At 47.9% G+C, this 18,193-nt stretch overlaps 1 protein-coding gene across 1 annotated transcript; it reads left to right on the top strand.

Annotated features, from left to right (window-relative positions):
* Positions 1 to 11,497: 11,497 nt before the first annotated feature.
* Positions 11,498 to 18,187, top strand: Pgam1 (phosphoglycerate mutase 1). The gene is made up of 4 exons (XM_050146979.1): positions 11,498 to 11,757; positions 14,829 to 15,103; positions 16,018 to 16,198; positions 17,188 to 18,187. Exons 1-4 carry the CDS (start codon positions 11,619 to 11,621, stop codon positions 17,355 to 17,357), a joined length of 765 nt encoding a protein of 254 aa, XP_050002936.1. The 5' UTR covers positions 11,498 to 11,618; the 3' UTR covers positions 17,358 to 18,187.
* The last annotated feature ends 6 nt before the right edge of the window (positions 18,188 to 18,193 follow it).

Below are 18,193 nucleotides of genomic sequence, written 5' to 3'. Positions count from 1 at the left end.
AACTCACAGAGATCCGCCTGCCTCTGCCTCCCGAGTGCTGGAATTAAAGGTGTGCGCCACAGGTATACACTTCTATGTTCAACTCGTATTTTTAATTATTATTTTTAATGTTCTGTGCATTGGTATTTAGCCTGTATGTATGTCTTTGTGAGGGTGTTGGTTCCCCTGAAAATGGAATGCTAGTATTCAGGCATCTGCACTGGCCTGCACTTGGGGTCCTGACAGGCTATGTCCTCGGCTGCAGTCTGGAGCACCTCCTGTGCACATTCATTTTGTTCCCTTTTAAAAGGTGAGATTTGCCCACCTCCTGTCTCCCTCCTCCTCCCTCCTTCTCCCGCCACTCTTGTCCCCAGAAACCAGTCTCTGCACCCTCTCTGCCCCTTCTCTGTCCTCATCCAGTAAACCTCCAACACGAGAGTTTGCTGTACGGTGTATCTTCTTGTCATTTTAAAATAAATTACAACTGTGGTTCTTCACTGGGAAGGCTCTCCCGGTGCTTCCTCCTGCCCATTGGCAGGTTGAGGCACACCAGGACCCTGGAACCCACATGACAACCTGGATTCTCCAACTAATGGATCACTGGGCTCCTCCGTCTAACACTGACGTGATTGCTGAGTCCCTGCTTCTCCGCCTCTGGCCATTTCCCATGAGTACTTGTCTCTCTAGCATCTTTCTTGCCTTTTGGCCTCATTAAGCCCTAGTACCAGGCAACCACAGCTCTCTTGGGCTTGGAGCCCTTGGCCCCTGCTCTGTATTTGACAAATCGCTGAGGCAGCCTGTGCTTTCTCGAAGAATTACAGACCGCTGGGTCTCACTTATCTGCCTCATTCAGGGGAACTTTGGCATCGTCTACACCTCCAACTTTTGCATTCAGTGCCCGATTCTAAACTCGTCTGCCTTTGCAGTCAGATCTGGCCCAAATATCCCTTAGATATCACTTTCTGATCTGCTCTCTTTCACCTGCAACAAATCTGCTTTCTCGTCTCTGATGGCTTTGCTGGGTCTGTGGTGGGGTTATTCACCTCCGACCACTCCCCTGGATGCGAGGCTTCCTTTCTCCAGCACAGTCCTTTCCTCGCCTTCTGGCTTTTCTCCAAGTCCTGGTATCAAATGACTGTGTCTGTCTTGGGCTCAGAACCCTTGGCCCCTGCTCTGTGTTTGTTGATTCACTGAGCAACCTGTGCCTACTCAAAATGCATCCTCTCTGAATTCCTGAGATGCTCAGAGTTGCAGGCCTTTGAATCTTTTCACACCTGTGAGGGATTTTTTTTTCCTAATTAAATCATTTGTAGTGGGAAGATCCAGTTCTAATCTGGATCTTTGAGGTGGGAAGATCCATCTTTAATCTTGGCCACACCTTCTGCAGGCAGCCTGTGTAAGCACCCAGCTTACTTATTGGGTCAAGGTCACCTGACGTGGCCTTGAGGAATTGAATCAGGTTGGTTGGAGGGTGTACAGCAAAACTTAGGCTGTGACAAATTTTATTTTTGGTTTTTTGAGACAGTATCATATATATATATGTTGATTGATTTATTAAAGATTTATTTATTATGTACAGAGTTCTGCCTGCATTTGTACCTTCACCCCAGAAGAGGGCACCAGATCCATTACAGATGGTAGTGAGCCATCTACTGTGGTTGCTGGGAATTGAACTCAAGACTTCTGGAAGAACAGTCAGTGCTTTTAACCACTGAGCCATCTCTCCAGCCCCCTATTATATATTTTTATATATAAAGGTTTATGAGCATTTGTCAAATATATTTGTCAGGGTTTTCTAGAGGAACAGAACTTATAGAATGAATAATAAACACACTCTCAGAGCCTCAGGTTTTCAGATCTGTAAAATGGGGATGATAAAATAAGAGATGCCAACTCATAGATTTCACAAAAACCTAAACGGGAACAGGCAGGAAGGTGCTGGGCACAGCACTGGGGGTTTGGTGGACAGGCCTGGTGCTGTCAAAGAACTAGCCTTGAGTTCCAGAATACTATTTATAATTTAAGCGAAGGAGAGCACAGCCACCCTCCTCACTTCGCAAACGAAAAACATGGTCTCAAAGGGTTCAGTGACTCCCCAAGGGCACAAGACCTAACTACTGGGCCAAAGCGGGAAAGACAACTCCTAATTAGAAGCTCGTGTTGTAGGTGCCTCTACAAAAACCACCTGTGAGACTCCGAGGGCGTGAACGGAGCGCCACACCAGAGAGCTAAAGCCGGAAGAAGCAGGAAGGTCCTCCATAGGTCAGTGGTTTTGTAATCTGTTAGGACACCAAACAGTAGGAAAGGGAAATTGAAGGTTAGCCTCTTGTCCCAAACAAAGAGGAAGCCTGTGGGCTGGATGTTTAATTTAGGGCTCTAGCTCTGGGGATGGAGAAAGCCTTTATTGCCCTAAGCAGCTCCTCAGGACAACCTAGGCGGGGCACAGTTGTTACTGAGTACTAGGAAGCCTAGATTTGAAGCTGCATCCTGCTGTGTGACATGGGACAGGAGACTGAATCTCAAAGTTCCCGTGTCTGGAAATCTGTTTGCTGTACTGTGACCACAGTGAGTCAGTGCATGTGAGGTTAGCGTTACTTTGCACACAGTCCCTGAAGAAGGCCAGGGGCCGTATTGAAGTAGAAGTTGCTTGTGGAAGGCAGAGCCATGGCTCTCAAGCTCAGTGGCTTGGAGTGCAGCAAGGAACTGAGAGGTTCAGCAGATGAGGAGGTGTGAGGCTGGTCCATGGCCACCTGGGGAAGAGTTATGCCTCTGGTTAGTCAACTGTTAGTCAACTGTTGTTAGTTAGCCGTTGCTAATAGAGAAGCCACAGACACAAACTCTCCTCGTCCAACTACTCAGAGATGAGTTGTCTTTGATTATGTAGTTTAAAACTTGTAAAGGTAATTTTTTGTCATGGCAACATAACAGTCTTTCCCAGTGATAAAACCTTTTATTTTTTTTTTCTCCTTCTTTTTCTTTTGGCTGTTATGTTTTGAGACTGGGTTTCTCAGTGTAGCCCTGGTTGTCCTGGAACTCACTACTAGGATTCAGAGATCCACCTGCCTCTGTCCCCCTAGTGCTGGGATGAAAAGGTATGCGCGGTTGAGGACTATTAGTGTAAGGGGTGTGACTCTGGATATTCTACATTCGTACCCTGTGAAGCTGTGATTCTTTGCCTGTCTAAACTGCCTGATGGTCCTAATAATGAGCTAAACAGCCAATAGCAAGGCAGGAGCAAAGATAGGCGGGGCTAGCAGGCCTCAAAGGCCAAGAGATCCATCTTCCCAGCCTCCTGAGGGCTGGGATGAAAGGCATAGGCCACCACAGCAGGCCTGATAAGCACTTTTCTAAAGACTTGTTTCAGTTTCAATTTAGCACACGTACCCGTGGCTAAGTGCACACGCGTGCAGATACCATGGAACGGTTGCAGGTAGTTCTGAGTTGCCCAGCATGTGTGATGGGTGCCAACCTTTTCAAGAGCAGTACAAGCTCTTTAACACTGACCCATCTCTCCAGTGCCAAGAGATCTTTCTCCCACTGTTCAATTGACTTCTAGTTCCTAACACTCCCCCTTCCAGCAGTTGCCTTATTTTAACATAGGATCTTTTGCTGGGGCTTTTCTGGGTTGAGCCCAGGCTATAACTAGGAAGTCCATCCTAGACGTCCATCTTACACCTTGGACCTAGGGAGTTTCCCAACAGAGAGATCAGGGGAGCGACCTATCCAATCAGAAATGGGACCTAGGAGGCCAGCTCCTCGTCTCTCATCTTGTAGATGTGGGGTGTGAAGTCAGAGATAAACATTCCTGGTCAGATCTCCCAGTTGAAAGGTCTCGATGTGGGTTTCAAGGAAGATACCGAGATGAATTGTTTGGGGCTAAGGCATTTAGTAGATGAGCTATTAATGCCAGGTTTGGTGATGAACACCTTTAATCCCAGCTCTCGGGAGGCAGGGACAGGTGGATCTCTGTGAGTTTGAGGCCAGCCTGGTCTACATAGAGAACTCGAGGAAGCTAGGACTAGAGAGATACTGCCTCAAAAATAAAACAAACAAGCAAAATGAAACACAAACATGCAAAGAAGAGTTATTTGCCACGGACAGACAGACAGCAGTATGGAAGTGATAGGGTGGAGGTTCATTGAAGAAAGATCAGGCCACAAGGTGGCAGTGGGGTCCTTCATACAGGTCTCTGAGGAAAGGGGGATGTTTTTTCACCGCAGGAACAAGTAGCCAAACTCTCCCATTCCCCAGCAAGCTGCAGGAAGGGGTTGGGAGAGGATTCTGGAGGGCTGCCACCTTGGAGAAGTTCGCCTCACTTCTCCAAGTGAGAAATCCAGGCCCCTGACCAACCCGTTATACTTATGCCGTGCTTCTGTAACCCTGACTGTTTGCCTGCCAGACCCCCCATTTCGAAACTCCCCATTCCTGAGCTATAAAATAAAATCCCTTATCTTCCCCATGTCCAATGATGATCTCTTGAGCCCCATCTTAGAGAGAAACAACCCATGCACATACACATATGCACATACACATACGCGCACACACACACACAAATCAAAAACGACTTGCTTTCATTAATCTGACCATGATTTGGATGGCGGGAGTCTTTGTCCTCAAATCTGTGGGATTAACATACCCTCTTGCCTCTGGTTCGCAAGTACTGGAATTAGAGGCCTCTGTCATCATATTTGACTTTCAGGATTTTGGTATCTCCACAAGACATCACCACATGACCTCAGTTCCATTTGAAGATATTTTTACCACTCAAAACACCTGTACTTATTTATACCTACACCCCTCTGAGCCATAAGCAACCAGATCTGTCTACATTGGACAGACAATGTAACTTGATTTGGTATTTTTGAGACAAGGTCATTCTGTGCAGTTTTGGATGGCCTGGAACTTACTATATAGATTGGCCTGGCCTTGAATTCACACATCACAGACCTACCTGCCTCTGCCTCCTTGAATGCTGGGATTAAAGGCAAGCACTGCCATGCCTGGCTAAAGCTGGGGCCTGAGTTCCCGAGGGGAATCCTTGGGAAGCTTTTCTTTTCACGCTTCTTGTAGTACCAGCTCAGCTGTGGTCCTCTTGCCATGTTTCGTGGGCCGGAACGTGAGCTTCATCTCACAAGGAAGCACGGCTCCTTCTCTTAGGAGCTCAGAGATGTTGAGCACCAGCCCGGCTCATTCCCTTCCTCCCACTCTGCAGCAGACGTTTTTCGCCCCAGCCAGCGCAAAGCTGAACATTTGGTGATGAACGTGAGAGATGGCTCTGCAGGCAAAGACGTGTGGCTTCTTTACAGGAATGCTGGGGGCTGAAAGGAAGCCACTCCTTCTTGCACGAGTCTGATAACTTGCTTCGCCCCACTTCTAAATCAGGCCTTCACCGAATGTTCAGTACTTGATAAGGCAGTACTCGATGGGAAAATAAACGGAGGGGGCAGGCTGAGACGCTCCTCTGTACTGCAGGACCGCAGCTGCTAACGGGGCCGAGGCTCCTATCTATGTCTGAGTTTTTCAGCCCACAGACTCATTGTTTGAAAGCTCTTAGGGTCCCAGGAAGTGGCCCTGAGCTGAAGGAATCAAACACGGCTCTAAAGAGGAGCTTTGGTCCGTAGAGTTCAGAGTTTCAAGTCTGACTGGAGTCCAGACTTTGGGATGAGGGCAAAGGGCACGAGCATGATCCTTCACGGTCATCCCCCAGAAGGGGAACCGTATTAGTCAGGTTTGCCTGAGACTGACTTGGCTAGGGGCGGGGTGGAAAGTGGTCTGGTTAGTTGTCAATCCACAGCTGACAGAGCAAACCATGGCAACAAGAGCTTACCTTACAGTGAGAAAGCATGAAGAAAGGGCCTTGGGACAGGGCACAGCACAGTGACTCACTTGTTCCAGTTAAATTCCATCTTCCATAGTGTTAGGCTGAGAGCCTAGGCTCCAGTCCTTGGCATCTATCTCAGCCCCCAGGCATGGTCTGGACTTCAAATCCCAGCAGGCCAGTCCTGACCCCTCCCTGGGGGTGGGGTCAGGACCACTCCCCAGGGTACTTAAGTGATCCCCCCAAAAGAAAAACACGTGGTCCCCCTTTCTTCCTTCCGGGCCGTTTCTGCGGCTTCCCGGTTTCCCCCTCTGGGCCACCCAAGAGCGCAGATCTTCCGTTAAATCTGGATATTTTTTAATTTGATTTGTTTTGATTTGGCTTGATTGGGAATTTTTGCGTCGTCAGAGAGCTCACGTAGGAAATATTCCTAACACATAGCTCTTCTTCTCTCCTACAGTATACAGTAGATTCAATTTTTATTTTATTTTATTTTTACTCCCCCCCCTCTCTTTTTGGTTCTTTTCCTTTTCTTCTATATTTATTTATTTATTTATTTTTCTTTTCTATTAAAATTTTAAGCCCATCTGTGGATTAGCACATTGAGGGAGGCAGAGTACACTTGGGAGGACACTTTCTAGACACACAAGAACAGGAACCAGTGTGGCCCCACCTGATGCTGCCTCCCGGGTGGAAGGGGGCAGTGCTCTTCCAGATCTGTGCAAATGACCCCATGGATGTTTGGAGGAAAGGGCAGAAGGATTAAGGTCATATCATACCTACATTGTGACCAGTGACCATCTATCTGCCTTGTGCTTCAAACTCAATATTTCTCCGCTTCTGGCTCAGGCTTTAGAGGTCAGAAGAGTCAGCCGTGACATGTTTTTGTGTCTTGTATTCATTATAGATAAGATTTTTTTTTTAAAGCACCAAAGAGAAAACACATGGATTTATTCTTGCTTTTCTCTAGACTTTAAGAAATCTTCCTGGGGCTGGAGAGATGGCTCAGAGATTAAGAGCACAGGCTGTTCTTCCAAGAGGTCCCGAGTTCAATTCCCAGCAACCACGTGGAGGCTCCCAACCTCTTCTGGCCTGCAGGCACACATGCAGACAGAACACTGTATACATATAAATAAATAAATTTGGGAACCAGGGATTAAGAGCACTTGCTGCTCTTGCTGAAGACCCAGGTTCAGTTCCCAGAACCCACACTGTACCTTATAACCTCTCTAACTCCAGTTCCAGGGTATCTAATGCCCTCTTCTGGACTCAGAGAGTACCAGACATGCTTATGGTGTGTACATACACACACAGGCAAAACATTCATGCACGTGAAAAAATAAAAGTAAAGGCCGGTTGGTGGTGGCACATGCCTTATTCCCAGCACTTGGGAGGCAGAGGCAGGTGGATCTCTGTGAGTTCCAGGCCAGCCTGGTCTACAGAACGAGTTCCAGGCCAGTCAGGGCTACACAGAGAAACCCTGTCCTGAAAAACCAAACAAAGAAACAAACAAAACAACCAGAACAAAAAGAAGTTGGAGGAGAAGCTGCAGCAGCAGCAGCCTCCCTGATTTGATAGGTTTAATTTTCTCAGATCTGAGATGCTGTAACGCACACTAATGCGTTACCATCTCTGCCTAGGGTCTCTGCATTCTGGCTGCACTACCTTTAAAAGCCTGGTCACCACGGCAAGAAAGGCCCCTAGCCCCCTTTCTCCACCCTCTTCTCCAGATCTCTCTGAGCACCTGACACCTGAAACAGCAAGACCTAAAAACAGATGTCTCTCCACAGGACACCTCTGACTTATTACTGATTAATCTGGCATCTTGATCATCTCCTGTTTTTTTTATTTTTTTAAGTGGTGTCTTAGTCATTGTTCTATTACTGTGAAGAGACACTATGACCATGGAAGCTCTTATTAAATAAAGGTTTTTTTTTTTCTTTTTCTTCACAAGACAGAGTTTCTCTGTGTAGCCCTGGCTGTTTTGGAACTTGCTCTGTAGACCAGACTGGTCTTGAACTCAAAGATTCACCTGCTTCTGTCTCTTTAGTGCTGGGATTAAAGGCATGCATCACCACTGCCTGGCTGGCATGGGCTTTTAAAACCTCAAAGACCATCCCCAATGACACACTTCCTCCAACAAGGCCATATCTACTCCAGCAAGGTCACATCTCCTACTTCTTCTAATCCTTCTCAAATAGTGTAGTCTGCTGTGGTAAATGCTCTTGTACACTGTATAGATTTGTCACTCATATTGGTTTAATAAAATGCAGATTGGCCAGTAGCCAGGCAAGAAGTATAGGTGGAGCAACCAGACTAAGAGAAATCAGGGTAGAGGAAAGGCAGAGACACAGTCACAAGCCAGACACAGAGGAAGCAAGATGAGAATGCCTTATGAGAAAAGGTGCCAAGACACATGGCTAAACATAGATAAGAATTATGGTTTAATTTAAGTTGTAAGAGCTAGTTAGTAATAAAACTGAGCAATAGGCCAAACAGTTCATAATTAATATAAGCCTGTGTGTGTTTATTTGGAACTGGACAGCTGTGGGACTAGGGCAGACAGAAGTTTCCATCTACAGTAGTCCTGCGTCCTGATGACTAAGTATTTAAATATATGAACCTATGGGGCCATTTTTATTCAAACCACTACATGTGGGTTTGGTAGGGCACACTTTTAGTCTTAGCAGTCAGGAAGCAGAAGCAGATAGATCTCTGAGTTCAAGGCCAGGATAGTCTACATAGCAAGTTCCAGGATAGCCAGTGCTATAGAGAGACCCCATTAAAAAACAAAGCAAACATAAAACCCAAAATGAGAACAAAAAAATAAACAAAAAGACTCTCTGACAATCCCAGATACAGATGATGCAATGCTCTAATCAAAGCTTAAAGATACCAGAATCACAGGAGAAGGCGGCTCCCTCCAAAGGCCCAACAGGCAGGTTTCTGAGAGCTTTCCCAAGGTTGGTAGCACAGAGGCCTTTGGCCTACTCCCTAAAGAATTCTAGCTGCCTATACTGGATGAGTCCTTGTGTATTCCTATATCCGTATTCAGGAGGCTGAGGCAGGGGGATTGGGAGTTTGAATCTAGCACGTGTTATACAGCAAGACCATGTCTCCAAACAAATGAATAAATAAGAAACAGCAAAAGAAAACACCACACACCCACAGAGAGAGAGAGAAAGAGAGAGAGAGAGAGAGAGAGAGAGAGAGAGAGAGAGAGAGAGAGAGAACAGTATTCTAGTTGTTTGCTTAGTTTTCACCCTGCTAGACAGGCATACCTTACTAGGCATCCTGCTGGGCAGCAGGCTTGCAGGGGGCTCCCAGGTGTCCTCATTATTTTTCTTTTGTCTTCTTGGTCACACTACACTGTCAATAATATTCCCGAGTACAATGTTGTTACCAATTACAATGTTACAATGTTGCTAATGTTTATTGCTGGAGAGACACTGAGTCTGTCACATGGCTCTCTCATGTATTTCTCCCAACAGTGCTCTAGGCAGGTGTATGTGTGAATTATTGTCCCATTTCTCAGGTGGGGAAACTGAAGAAGGGGAGTGGCACACTGCAAGACCCAGGGCAAGCCAAATCAGAGACATGATTTGAATTCAGGCTCCACGGGAACCTTCTGCAGAATGGAAGACCCTAATTAGGTAAGAGCACAGAAATCTTGAATTTTATGAGGCAGGAGAATTTTGTAGAATCAGTAAGGGGGCATAGATTAGGGACAAAGCAAGAGAAAAAGAGGTCAAATGTGAAAAGCAACATTAAGAATGGAGACCTGGGGGCTGGAGAGATGGGTCAATGATTAAAAGCACTGCCTATTCTTCCAGAGGTCTCAGGGATCTCAGAACCCACATGGCAGCTCACAACTGTCTGCAACTGATCTGACATCCTGACACGGACATACATGCAGACAAAACACAAATACTTTAGGACCACAGTACTTCAGGGGAGAAAACAGGGTTCCCAGGAACCAAGACTGTGGAGGCCCAGACTGCAGCTCCAGACTGGGCCTTGCCAAGACTGCTGACAAGACAAGGCCACAGAACTAACGCTGCTATATTCTTTCATCAGGCCCTCTGAGAGAATCTTGGACTGGTCTTGCTCCCAACAGACTGCAATGAGGACAAGAGGGAGAACTTACTTCCTCAGAGACTTGTGGTTAAGCTCCCTGTTGAAGCTGTGCTCACACTGCCCTTAGAGAGCAGTTCTTGCTGGGAAGCACTGGGTTCTATGAACTCCTTTGTGAAGATTTGCTCCAAAACTGAATTCCATCTTCTCCAGTGGCAGAGATGTGGTGGTGCTACTTAAGAGTGCAGGGGAGGAGCTGGAGAGATGGCTCAGAGGTTAAGAGCACTGCCTGCTCTTCCAAAGGTCCTGAGTTCAATTCCCAGCAACCACATGGTGGCTCACAACCATCTGGCAACCATCTGTAATGGGGTCTGGCGCCCTCTTCTGGTCTGCTGGCATACACACAGACAGAATATTATATACATAATAAATAAATAAATAAATAAATATTTTAAAAAAAGAGTGCAGGGGAGACCCCTAAACAGTTTGCATTTGGGTTCTGGTTTCCCATCTACAGTTTTTTTTTTTTTTTTGGAAGAGACAAGGTAGAGTCTCTTGTAGCCAAAGCTGTCCTTGGAAGAGTGGCACATACCTTCAGTCCCAGCTCTTGGGAGGGAGCTGCAGGTAGATCTCTGTAAATTCGAGGCTTCCCTGGTCTACAGCATTCCAGGACAGCCAGGACTACACAAAGATACCCTATCTTGGGGCTGGAGAGATGGGTCAGCAGTTAAGAGCACTGACTGCTCTTGCAGAGGACCTGAGTTCAATTCCCCGCATCCACGTGGTGGGTGGTTCACAACTGTATGTAATTCTCATTCTAGGGAATCTGGCACCCTCATACAAACATACCCGCAGGCAAAATACCAATACACATGAAACAAAAATAAATATTAAAAAAAGAGAAGAAAGGGCTAATGAGATCTGGTGCCCCCTTCTGGTGTGCAGATGTACATGGAAGGAATGCTTTGTACATAATAAATCTTTTTTTTTTAAAGAAAATAAACCCAATCTTTTCTAAAAAAGTTCTGATCTGAGTGCGATGGCGTGCCCAACACTTGGGAGATTGAGGTAGGCGGATCTCTGAGTTCTAGGCTAACCTCACCTGGTCTACAGAGCTTGTTCCAGGACAGCTAGGGCTACACAGAGAAACTCTGTGTCGAAAAACAAACAGTTCTATTGAAGAGAAATAGCAACAACCCATGTTTATGTTTATAGAGCACTTTCAGGAAGACAGGTACCACTTTTACAAATGAGGTTGAGAGGGGTTTGCAACGTGTCCGAAGTACAACTAAAAAGGTGAAGAGTCGTCAATAGTCGATCTGCGTAGGGAAGGGACTGTGATCTCGCCGGGGAAAGAGCTGTTCTCGGGATAAGCGATCACGCCTCGGCAGGAAGCACTGCGGGGCTGGGCTGGCACCCTGGGCAGTCAGCGGGCCGCCCGGATCCACCCTCTCGGTTTACGTGCGCTCCGTGACCGCCGGGACGCACGCGGATACCGCTATACACGACGCATGCGCATTACCGCCCCGGCGCACTCCACGCTCCCACTTGGCGGGCCGCAGAACTTGCTTTGGGCGCATGCGCATACCTGGCGGGCGGAGGTCGGAAGAGCGAGTGGAAAGATTTCGGGGAAGACAGTGCGCGGGAGAAGGCGGACGTGCGCAAGTGCGCAGGCGCGAGTGTGGGGCGGGCTGTGAGCGGAATCTCAGCGAGCCTCAGTCTCTGCTGCATCCCCTTGCCTATCGCCATGGCCGCCTACAAGCTGGTCCTCATCCGGCACGGCGAGAGCGCCTGGAACCTGGAGAACCGCTTCAGCGGCTGGTACGATGCCGACCTGAGCCCGGCGGGCCACGAGGAGGCGAAGCGCGGCGGACAGGCGTTGCGAGGTACGAGCCGGACGCGGTGTGGCGTGCGGGGGCCCGCGCCGGCCATCCTAGCCCCCGCACCTCCTCGAGGCGTGCACCTCGGGCGGCCTCCCTACCTGAGTTTGCATCTAAGGTGAACGCAGGGTGGGAAGCCCGCTTGTCAAGGTCACCCCGTTGGAGTGTGAGGGGTTGTGCCAAAAAGAGGGCTCAGATGCCGCTAGGCGATTATCTATCTTTCGAGTCTGAGCAGCCCCACCTGTAGCAGCCAGGACCCTTTAGGGTACCACGGGGGCCTGGGGTAGCTGGCGGAGGATGTCCTGTGACATCAGTTGCGGTACCCAAATTTACCTAAGGGGAGCCTGTGAATCAAGGCAAAGCAGCAGGCCACAGACTCGTCCTGGGAGTTAGGTGGGGATGCCCGATGGCCTCATAGACACCTGGAAACCAGCGTGCTTCTGAGAGCAGCGTACCACAAATACTGTGACCCAAGCGAATCCAGAGATGTGAGTGGGCGATTTCAGTTGACGTTCCCGACAGGCTACAAAGCAGGCAGATTTTATTTCCCTCCTTTTTATCTTTGCCCCCCCTCCCCCCTGTTAATAGTTCAGAAAAGTGGCTGGAAAGCCTCGTCCAAGGTCATAACTACTTAGCTCTAATCCGGTGTCCTTGCCCCATTTCTGGGTGGAGTAACAACTAAGTGTGGAACTGGCGGGCTGGTAGCCAAGGACAGAGGCTGGGCAAAGGGTGGCAGCGTCCAGGAGATAAAGATTGCCTTTGCCTATCCAGGCTTGGTGCCCCGCACCACCTACTGTCCTCTGTGATTTTCGGAATGCTAATAAGGAAGCAAATCCTGTTGCCTGCTACCAGGAGAATCCCTGGAGCGAAGAGGAGCTGCCATTGGTGGTTGGTGGTTGGGCAGATCCTGCCCTGCATCTTTCCAACTTGGGCATAGCAGCAGCCCTTTTAGATGCTTAGCTGAAAGGATCTCGGTATTTGGGTCCTGGTTGTTTGCAAAAGAAGGATGGCTTTGGGCACGAAATCCCGATGCAAGGAAGTGAGACTGCTTTGAGATGGATGGCCTGCTGGACGCGCACATTATGTCGGAGAGGCTAGGGAAGAGAAGTGCTGGGAAAGGAAGCCATTTTCCTTAGCTCTGTGGCACGAAGTACCGCATAGGTCTGTGGCTGATGCCTAGCTCGGGACAGTTAACTGTCCGTTCCCTGGGTAAGATGAGTAGCCCTTGACCGTGTACTCATAGGAAAATAATAGACCCCGTCTCGGTCTTAAATGTTGGTAGCATTAACTTGTAGGAGATCGGATGAGACTGCACACGGTGCTTCAGTCTAGTAATTTTTCCAGCACCGAGGGAGCTGAGAAGGGAGGATCTAGATCATGGGTCAGTTTCGACCACAGCAAGGCCGGCGCAAAGCGAAAAGCCGATGGTGGTGGCACACACTCTTTAAGGAAGGTGGATCTTTGTGACTTTGAGGACAACCGAGGCTACACAGAGAAACCCTGTGTGTGGGGGAAGCCAATGTAAAATTTTAGTGTCTCCCAAAGGTATCCCACGTGATTAAAGAATGAAAGCAAAACCAGAATGAGGACGACTGTGGGTAATACAGTAACAAAAAAGACTTAAGATGTATACAGTTTCCCCGGCGATGGATTGATACAGTCTTGAATCTGGTTCTAGAAGGAAGCTAGTGAGACTTTCCTTAGCCATAGCTGAGGAAGGAAGGGATCCTTGGGAACAGCAGTGTCCACATTATGACCATTGTACCCCTGGCTATCCTTTGGTGTAAATGGTAGGCTAGAGGAGGTGTGTGTCTGCTGCTTCTCCTCTGACACGCTTGTCAGAGTCCTAGGGGGACCACTGCCTTAGGGGCTGTTTGTATCCAAAGTGAGGCCCTCCTGGCTACAGGAAATAATTGTAGTGAAACAGCCCTTAGCTTCTCATGGGAGCTGAGGCTTGCTCTGTGGGTATCTCAGTGACTCAGCCTTTTGTTGGGGAGACCTTCCTCTTCTGGTTAAGGAGGGGGTGAGACATGTAATGGTAGTTTGCAGGGCCTCTCTTCCAGAGGCTAAGGGGTGAGGTCTGCCTTTCTCTTGGGGGACGTGGTTTTCCTGGTGATTAATCCTCCCTTCTCCCCAGTACTTGGTCTCAGTGGCCTCATTGTCAGTTGACTGCCTAGCAGGAAGGTTTACCTCATGTTTGTTACTGTTGCTAATCTCAATGTGAAGCAATGCCCAGGAAAGTTGGTGGTTGGTTTTGAAGAGAATCTTGTGTGCTAGAGAAAGCAGGAGTGTGTCTTGGCATAGGGAAAGGGAGAGCTTCTTAATTAACAATTTTAAAGACAAGCCGAGGTAGCCTTGAATTCAAGATCACCCTGGCTCCATGTGCTACCGTGCCCAACTCCTATATTTAAAAAATTTTTCCTAATCTGGTAAAAATGGGTTGAGAGGATTGTAACCTTGTAGGATTCCAATGCAGACGAAATCATAGTTTGGTGTAGGACCAATGATGAGCCCTCTAGAAAGGTTAGCTAGGAATTAGGAAGAGTTCAATATTTATGCTTATTTCTATTTTATTTTCTTGTTTTATTTTGAGACAGGGCTTCTGTTTGTTGCCCTGGCTGTCCCGGAACTCACTCCGTAGATCAGGCTGGCTTCAAACTCAGAGATCCACTTCCTCTGCCTCCTGAATGCTTGGATTAAAGGCGTGTGCCACCAGCGACTGACCCCCTTAAAATTTTTTGTAAGCCCATTCATATATTTTGTGTGTGCTGGTCCACGCACATGCCAAGGGTGCAATGTGTGGAGGTCAGGGCACCTTGTGGCCAGCACCCTTTTAACCCTATGGGGTTCTGGGGATTGAACTTGGATGACCAAGTCTATGATCCTCTTTTCTCTCAATTGAAACATTCAGAATATGTTTAGGTGTAACATTTAGGTATTAGAATGAGCTGCACTGTCCTCAGGCTAGTTGGATAACTATATAGTTAGGAATTACTAGAGGCCCACCTGTCCTGCTTCCCTAGAACTGGGGTTAAGGGTGCGCATCACCGTACAATCTGGCCCTTCTTAATTTCTAGATGCTGGCTATGAATTCGACATCTGCTTCACCTCCGTGCAGAAGAGAGCAATCCGGACCCTCTGGACAGTCCTGGATGCCATTGACCAGATGTGGCTGCCAGTAGTCAGGACCTGGCGCCTCAATGAGCGACACTATGGGGGTCTGACTGGTCTCAATAAAGCAGAAACTGCTGCTAAGCATGGTGAGGCACAGGTAAAGATCTGGAGGCGATCTTACGATGTCCCACCACCGCCAATGGAGCCTGACCATCCCTTCTACAGCAACATCAGTAAGGTATGGTCAAATCCAGCTGTGGTCACTCAGTCAGCATCAGGACGGGTTAGAACATGGACTTCACTCATTTTTATTTTCCAAATTTATGTGGTTGGGTGTTTTGCCTGCATGTTTTTATGTGCACTCCATGTGTGTCGGGTGCCTTGTCAGAAGAAGACATCGGTTCTTCCAACTGGTGCTAGAGATGGCTGTGAGCCCAATATGAGTGCTGAGAACCAAACCAAGTCCCAGAAGAGCAACAAGTGCCCTGAGCTGAGCCATCTTTCCAGCCCCAGGGCCTCTTTTGTGGGTCTACCTAATATCATTAATCTTGTAATTTATGATAAGATAATTACCATCCTGTTCCTTTGCTAAGTATTGACCCTCACTTGGTACCAGATTTAGTTGGAAGGTGATGACGACATATCTGAGAGGAGTGCCTCTTTTTCACATCTTTTTTTTAAATACTTATTTATTTCTTATGTATACAATATTCTGTCTACATGTATGCCTGAAGGCCAGAAGAGGCCAACAGACCTTATTACAGATGGTTGTGAGCTATCATGTGGTTGCTGGGAATTGAACTCAGGACCTTTGGAAGGGCAGGCAATGCTCTTAACCATTGAGCCATCTCTCCAGCCCTCTTCTTTACATCTTTATATGCAAAACTAAACTGCTAACTAAAGTGAATTAGGAAGCATAATTGTTTTGTTAAACCTCCCCTTGTAAGTTACACGTGTTTTGGATTGGGAATGTGGGTGCGGGATGGTGACTGGATCCTCTTTCTCAAGTTCTTAGCTGTATTCTGGATCTTTGAAATCTTCACTAGTACTTACTCCCTCAAGAGCTGAGAGGTAGAATGGATACACATGAAAGCTCTGTGTAGGTGCTACTTGGGATAACGGGTAGCCTGGAAATAAGTCTTTGTGGCTTAGGATCGCAGGTACGCAGACCTTACTGAGGACCAGCTACCGTCCTGTGAGAGCCTGAAGGACACTATTGCCAGAGCACTGCCCTTCTGGAATGAAGAGATTGTCCCCCAGATCAAAGAGGGGAAGAGAGTCCTGATTGCAGCCCATGGCAACAGCCTTCGGGGGATCGTCAAGCATCTGGAGGGTNAATGAAGAGATTGTCCCCCAGATCAAAGAGGGGAAGAGAGTCCTGATTGCAGCCCATGGCAACAGCCTTCGGGGGATCGTCAAGCATCTGGAGGGTATGTGCATTTTCTTATAGGACACTAGAAGGTGGCCCACCTTAGTTCCTAAGCTCATCTGTCACCAGTCAGTCAAACTGACTTTGTATCAAGGAAACTCTTGGAAAGCTCTGACAGACAGTACAGATGTACGTAAGGAAAATCTTTCTCAAAATATGGTCTGCCAGCTGGATGTGGCAGTCCAATCCCATTACCAGGGAGGCTGAAGCAGGACAGTCACTCTGCTCTACACACAGGGAGGGACTCAATTCAGAACTGCCGTGTGCTAAGTCTGCACTGATGGCTGGAGATGCTCCCCTGCTCTAGGAGTGCCAGTTCAAACCGCAGTCACAACCTGACTCACTATAAATCTCAGTTGTTCCTCTCCGGGGACCTAGCTGCCCAGACTGATTTTTGGCAGGTGGATGGGCTGAGAAGCACACAGTCCTGCCCTGTCTGTTGGTTTCTATATCCTACCTTGGTAGAGATACCTGTAGTGTGCCTTTCTGCAGTTTGTTGGTGGCCTGCCATAGAATCTTGGTGTGCCTTCTCATTATTGTTTTGTTTTTGAAACAGGGTTTTTCTGTAGCTTTGGAGCCTTGCTCTGTAGACCAGGATGGCCTTGAAGTCACAGAGATCCTCCTGCCTTTGCCTCTTGAGTGCTGGGGTTAAAGGTGTGCACCACCACCACCACCCAACCCAGCTCCTCATTCTTTTTCAAAATCTTTAGAGGCTTGAGAAGTTGTAACTGGGGGCTACTCATACTTGGGGGAAACAGGTCCACTAATACACTAGATCAGAAAAGATGTTTTTTCCCATGTAAGTGCTTTTCCCCTGGCAGATGAAGAGTAGCCTGAAGGGGTTTGTTTATGGACTCTTGTTTGTGGCTGAACATGGATGGTGGCTCTTTCAGGTCTCTCAGAAGAGGCCATCATGGAGCTGAACCTGCCAACTGGCATCCCCATTGTCTATGAGTTGGACAAGAACTTGAAGCCCGTTAAACCCATGCAGTTCCTGGGAGATGAAGAGACGGTGCGGAAAGCCATGGAAGCTGTGGCCGCGCAGGGCAAGGCCAAGAAGTGAAGGTGCGCAGACAGACTTCTGCCCCGAGACCCTCCTCCTGCCTGTCTGCCTCCTGCGCCCTTCCCAGCACCCGTCACTGACTCCATGTTTAGGATCTTAAGTTTAAGTTGTAGCTGCAGATGGGGACCCGTGGCTCCCATTTTGTTTTAGTATTTTATCCCCTGCACCCACTCCCTTCATAGAATCTAGTCAGAGTAACACCTCTAGGGTGCAGGTTCTTGGTCCACATCCAGGGATGGCTCCCTCCTAGGAGAATTGAGAGGTAGTAATTACAGTTTTCTTAGTCCTTTGTTTACAAGGGTCTGCTTTAGGAGGTCAGGGAGGAACCATGCTGTGGCCTGACCAGTGAGAAGCCTGTCCTGCACTCTTCTGCAGTTAGGTAACTGGGGGCTTTAGTCATTCCAGTGGAAGGTGAAAGTAGCCTGCATTTAAAAAATGAACTACCTTCCTCTCTGAACCTAAAGGAGCTGCTGGCCCCCGAAGGTTGGGATCAATCCTGTCAAGTCTATGTGTTACATTTACTTTTACAAAAACAGAGTACATATATATTTATCAGTACACAAAAACCCCTCTGAGGTTTCTAGTGGTGATTGAAATAGTCTATGTGGTCACCAGAAAATAAGCCATTCCTCATATCAAGTGGGATAAACTCCTTGTCCTCAAGGGACAGGAGTGTCTCTTACTGTGTGTTAGGACCCCTCTGCCTTGTCTTGTAGAGGTGAAGTGCCCCTTGATCATGTCCAGGGTTTTGTCTTTCGCTGTCTGAATCATGTTCCAGCTGCTTGACCCTACCCTGTGGGTCCAGAACTTGTTTTGGGCATACTAAATCTTCTTTT

Source organism: Alexandromys fortis, unplaced genomic scaffold, assembly GCF_014885135.2.
Source record: "Alexandromys fortis isolate MF-2015 unplaced genomic scaffold, M_Fortis_MF-2015_v1.1 scaffold_16, whole genome shotgun sequence".
Taxonomy (NCBI): domain Eukaryota; kingdom Metazoa; phylum Chordata; class Mammalia; order Rodentia; family Cricetidae; genus Alexandromys; species Alexandromys fortis.
This window is presented reverse-complemented; position numbering and strand designations above follow the sequence as displayed.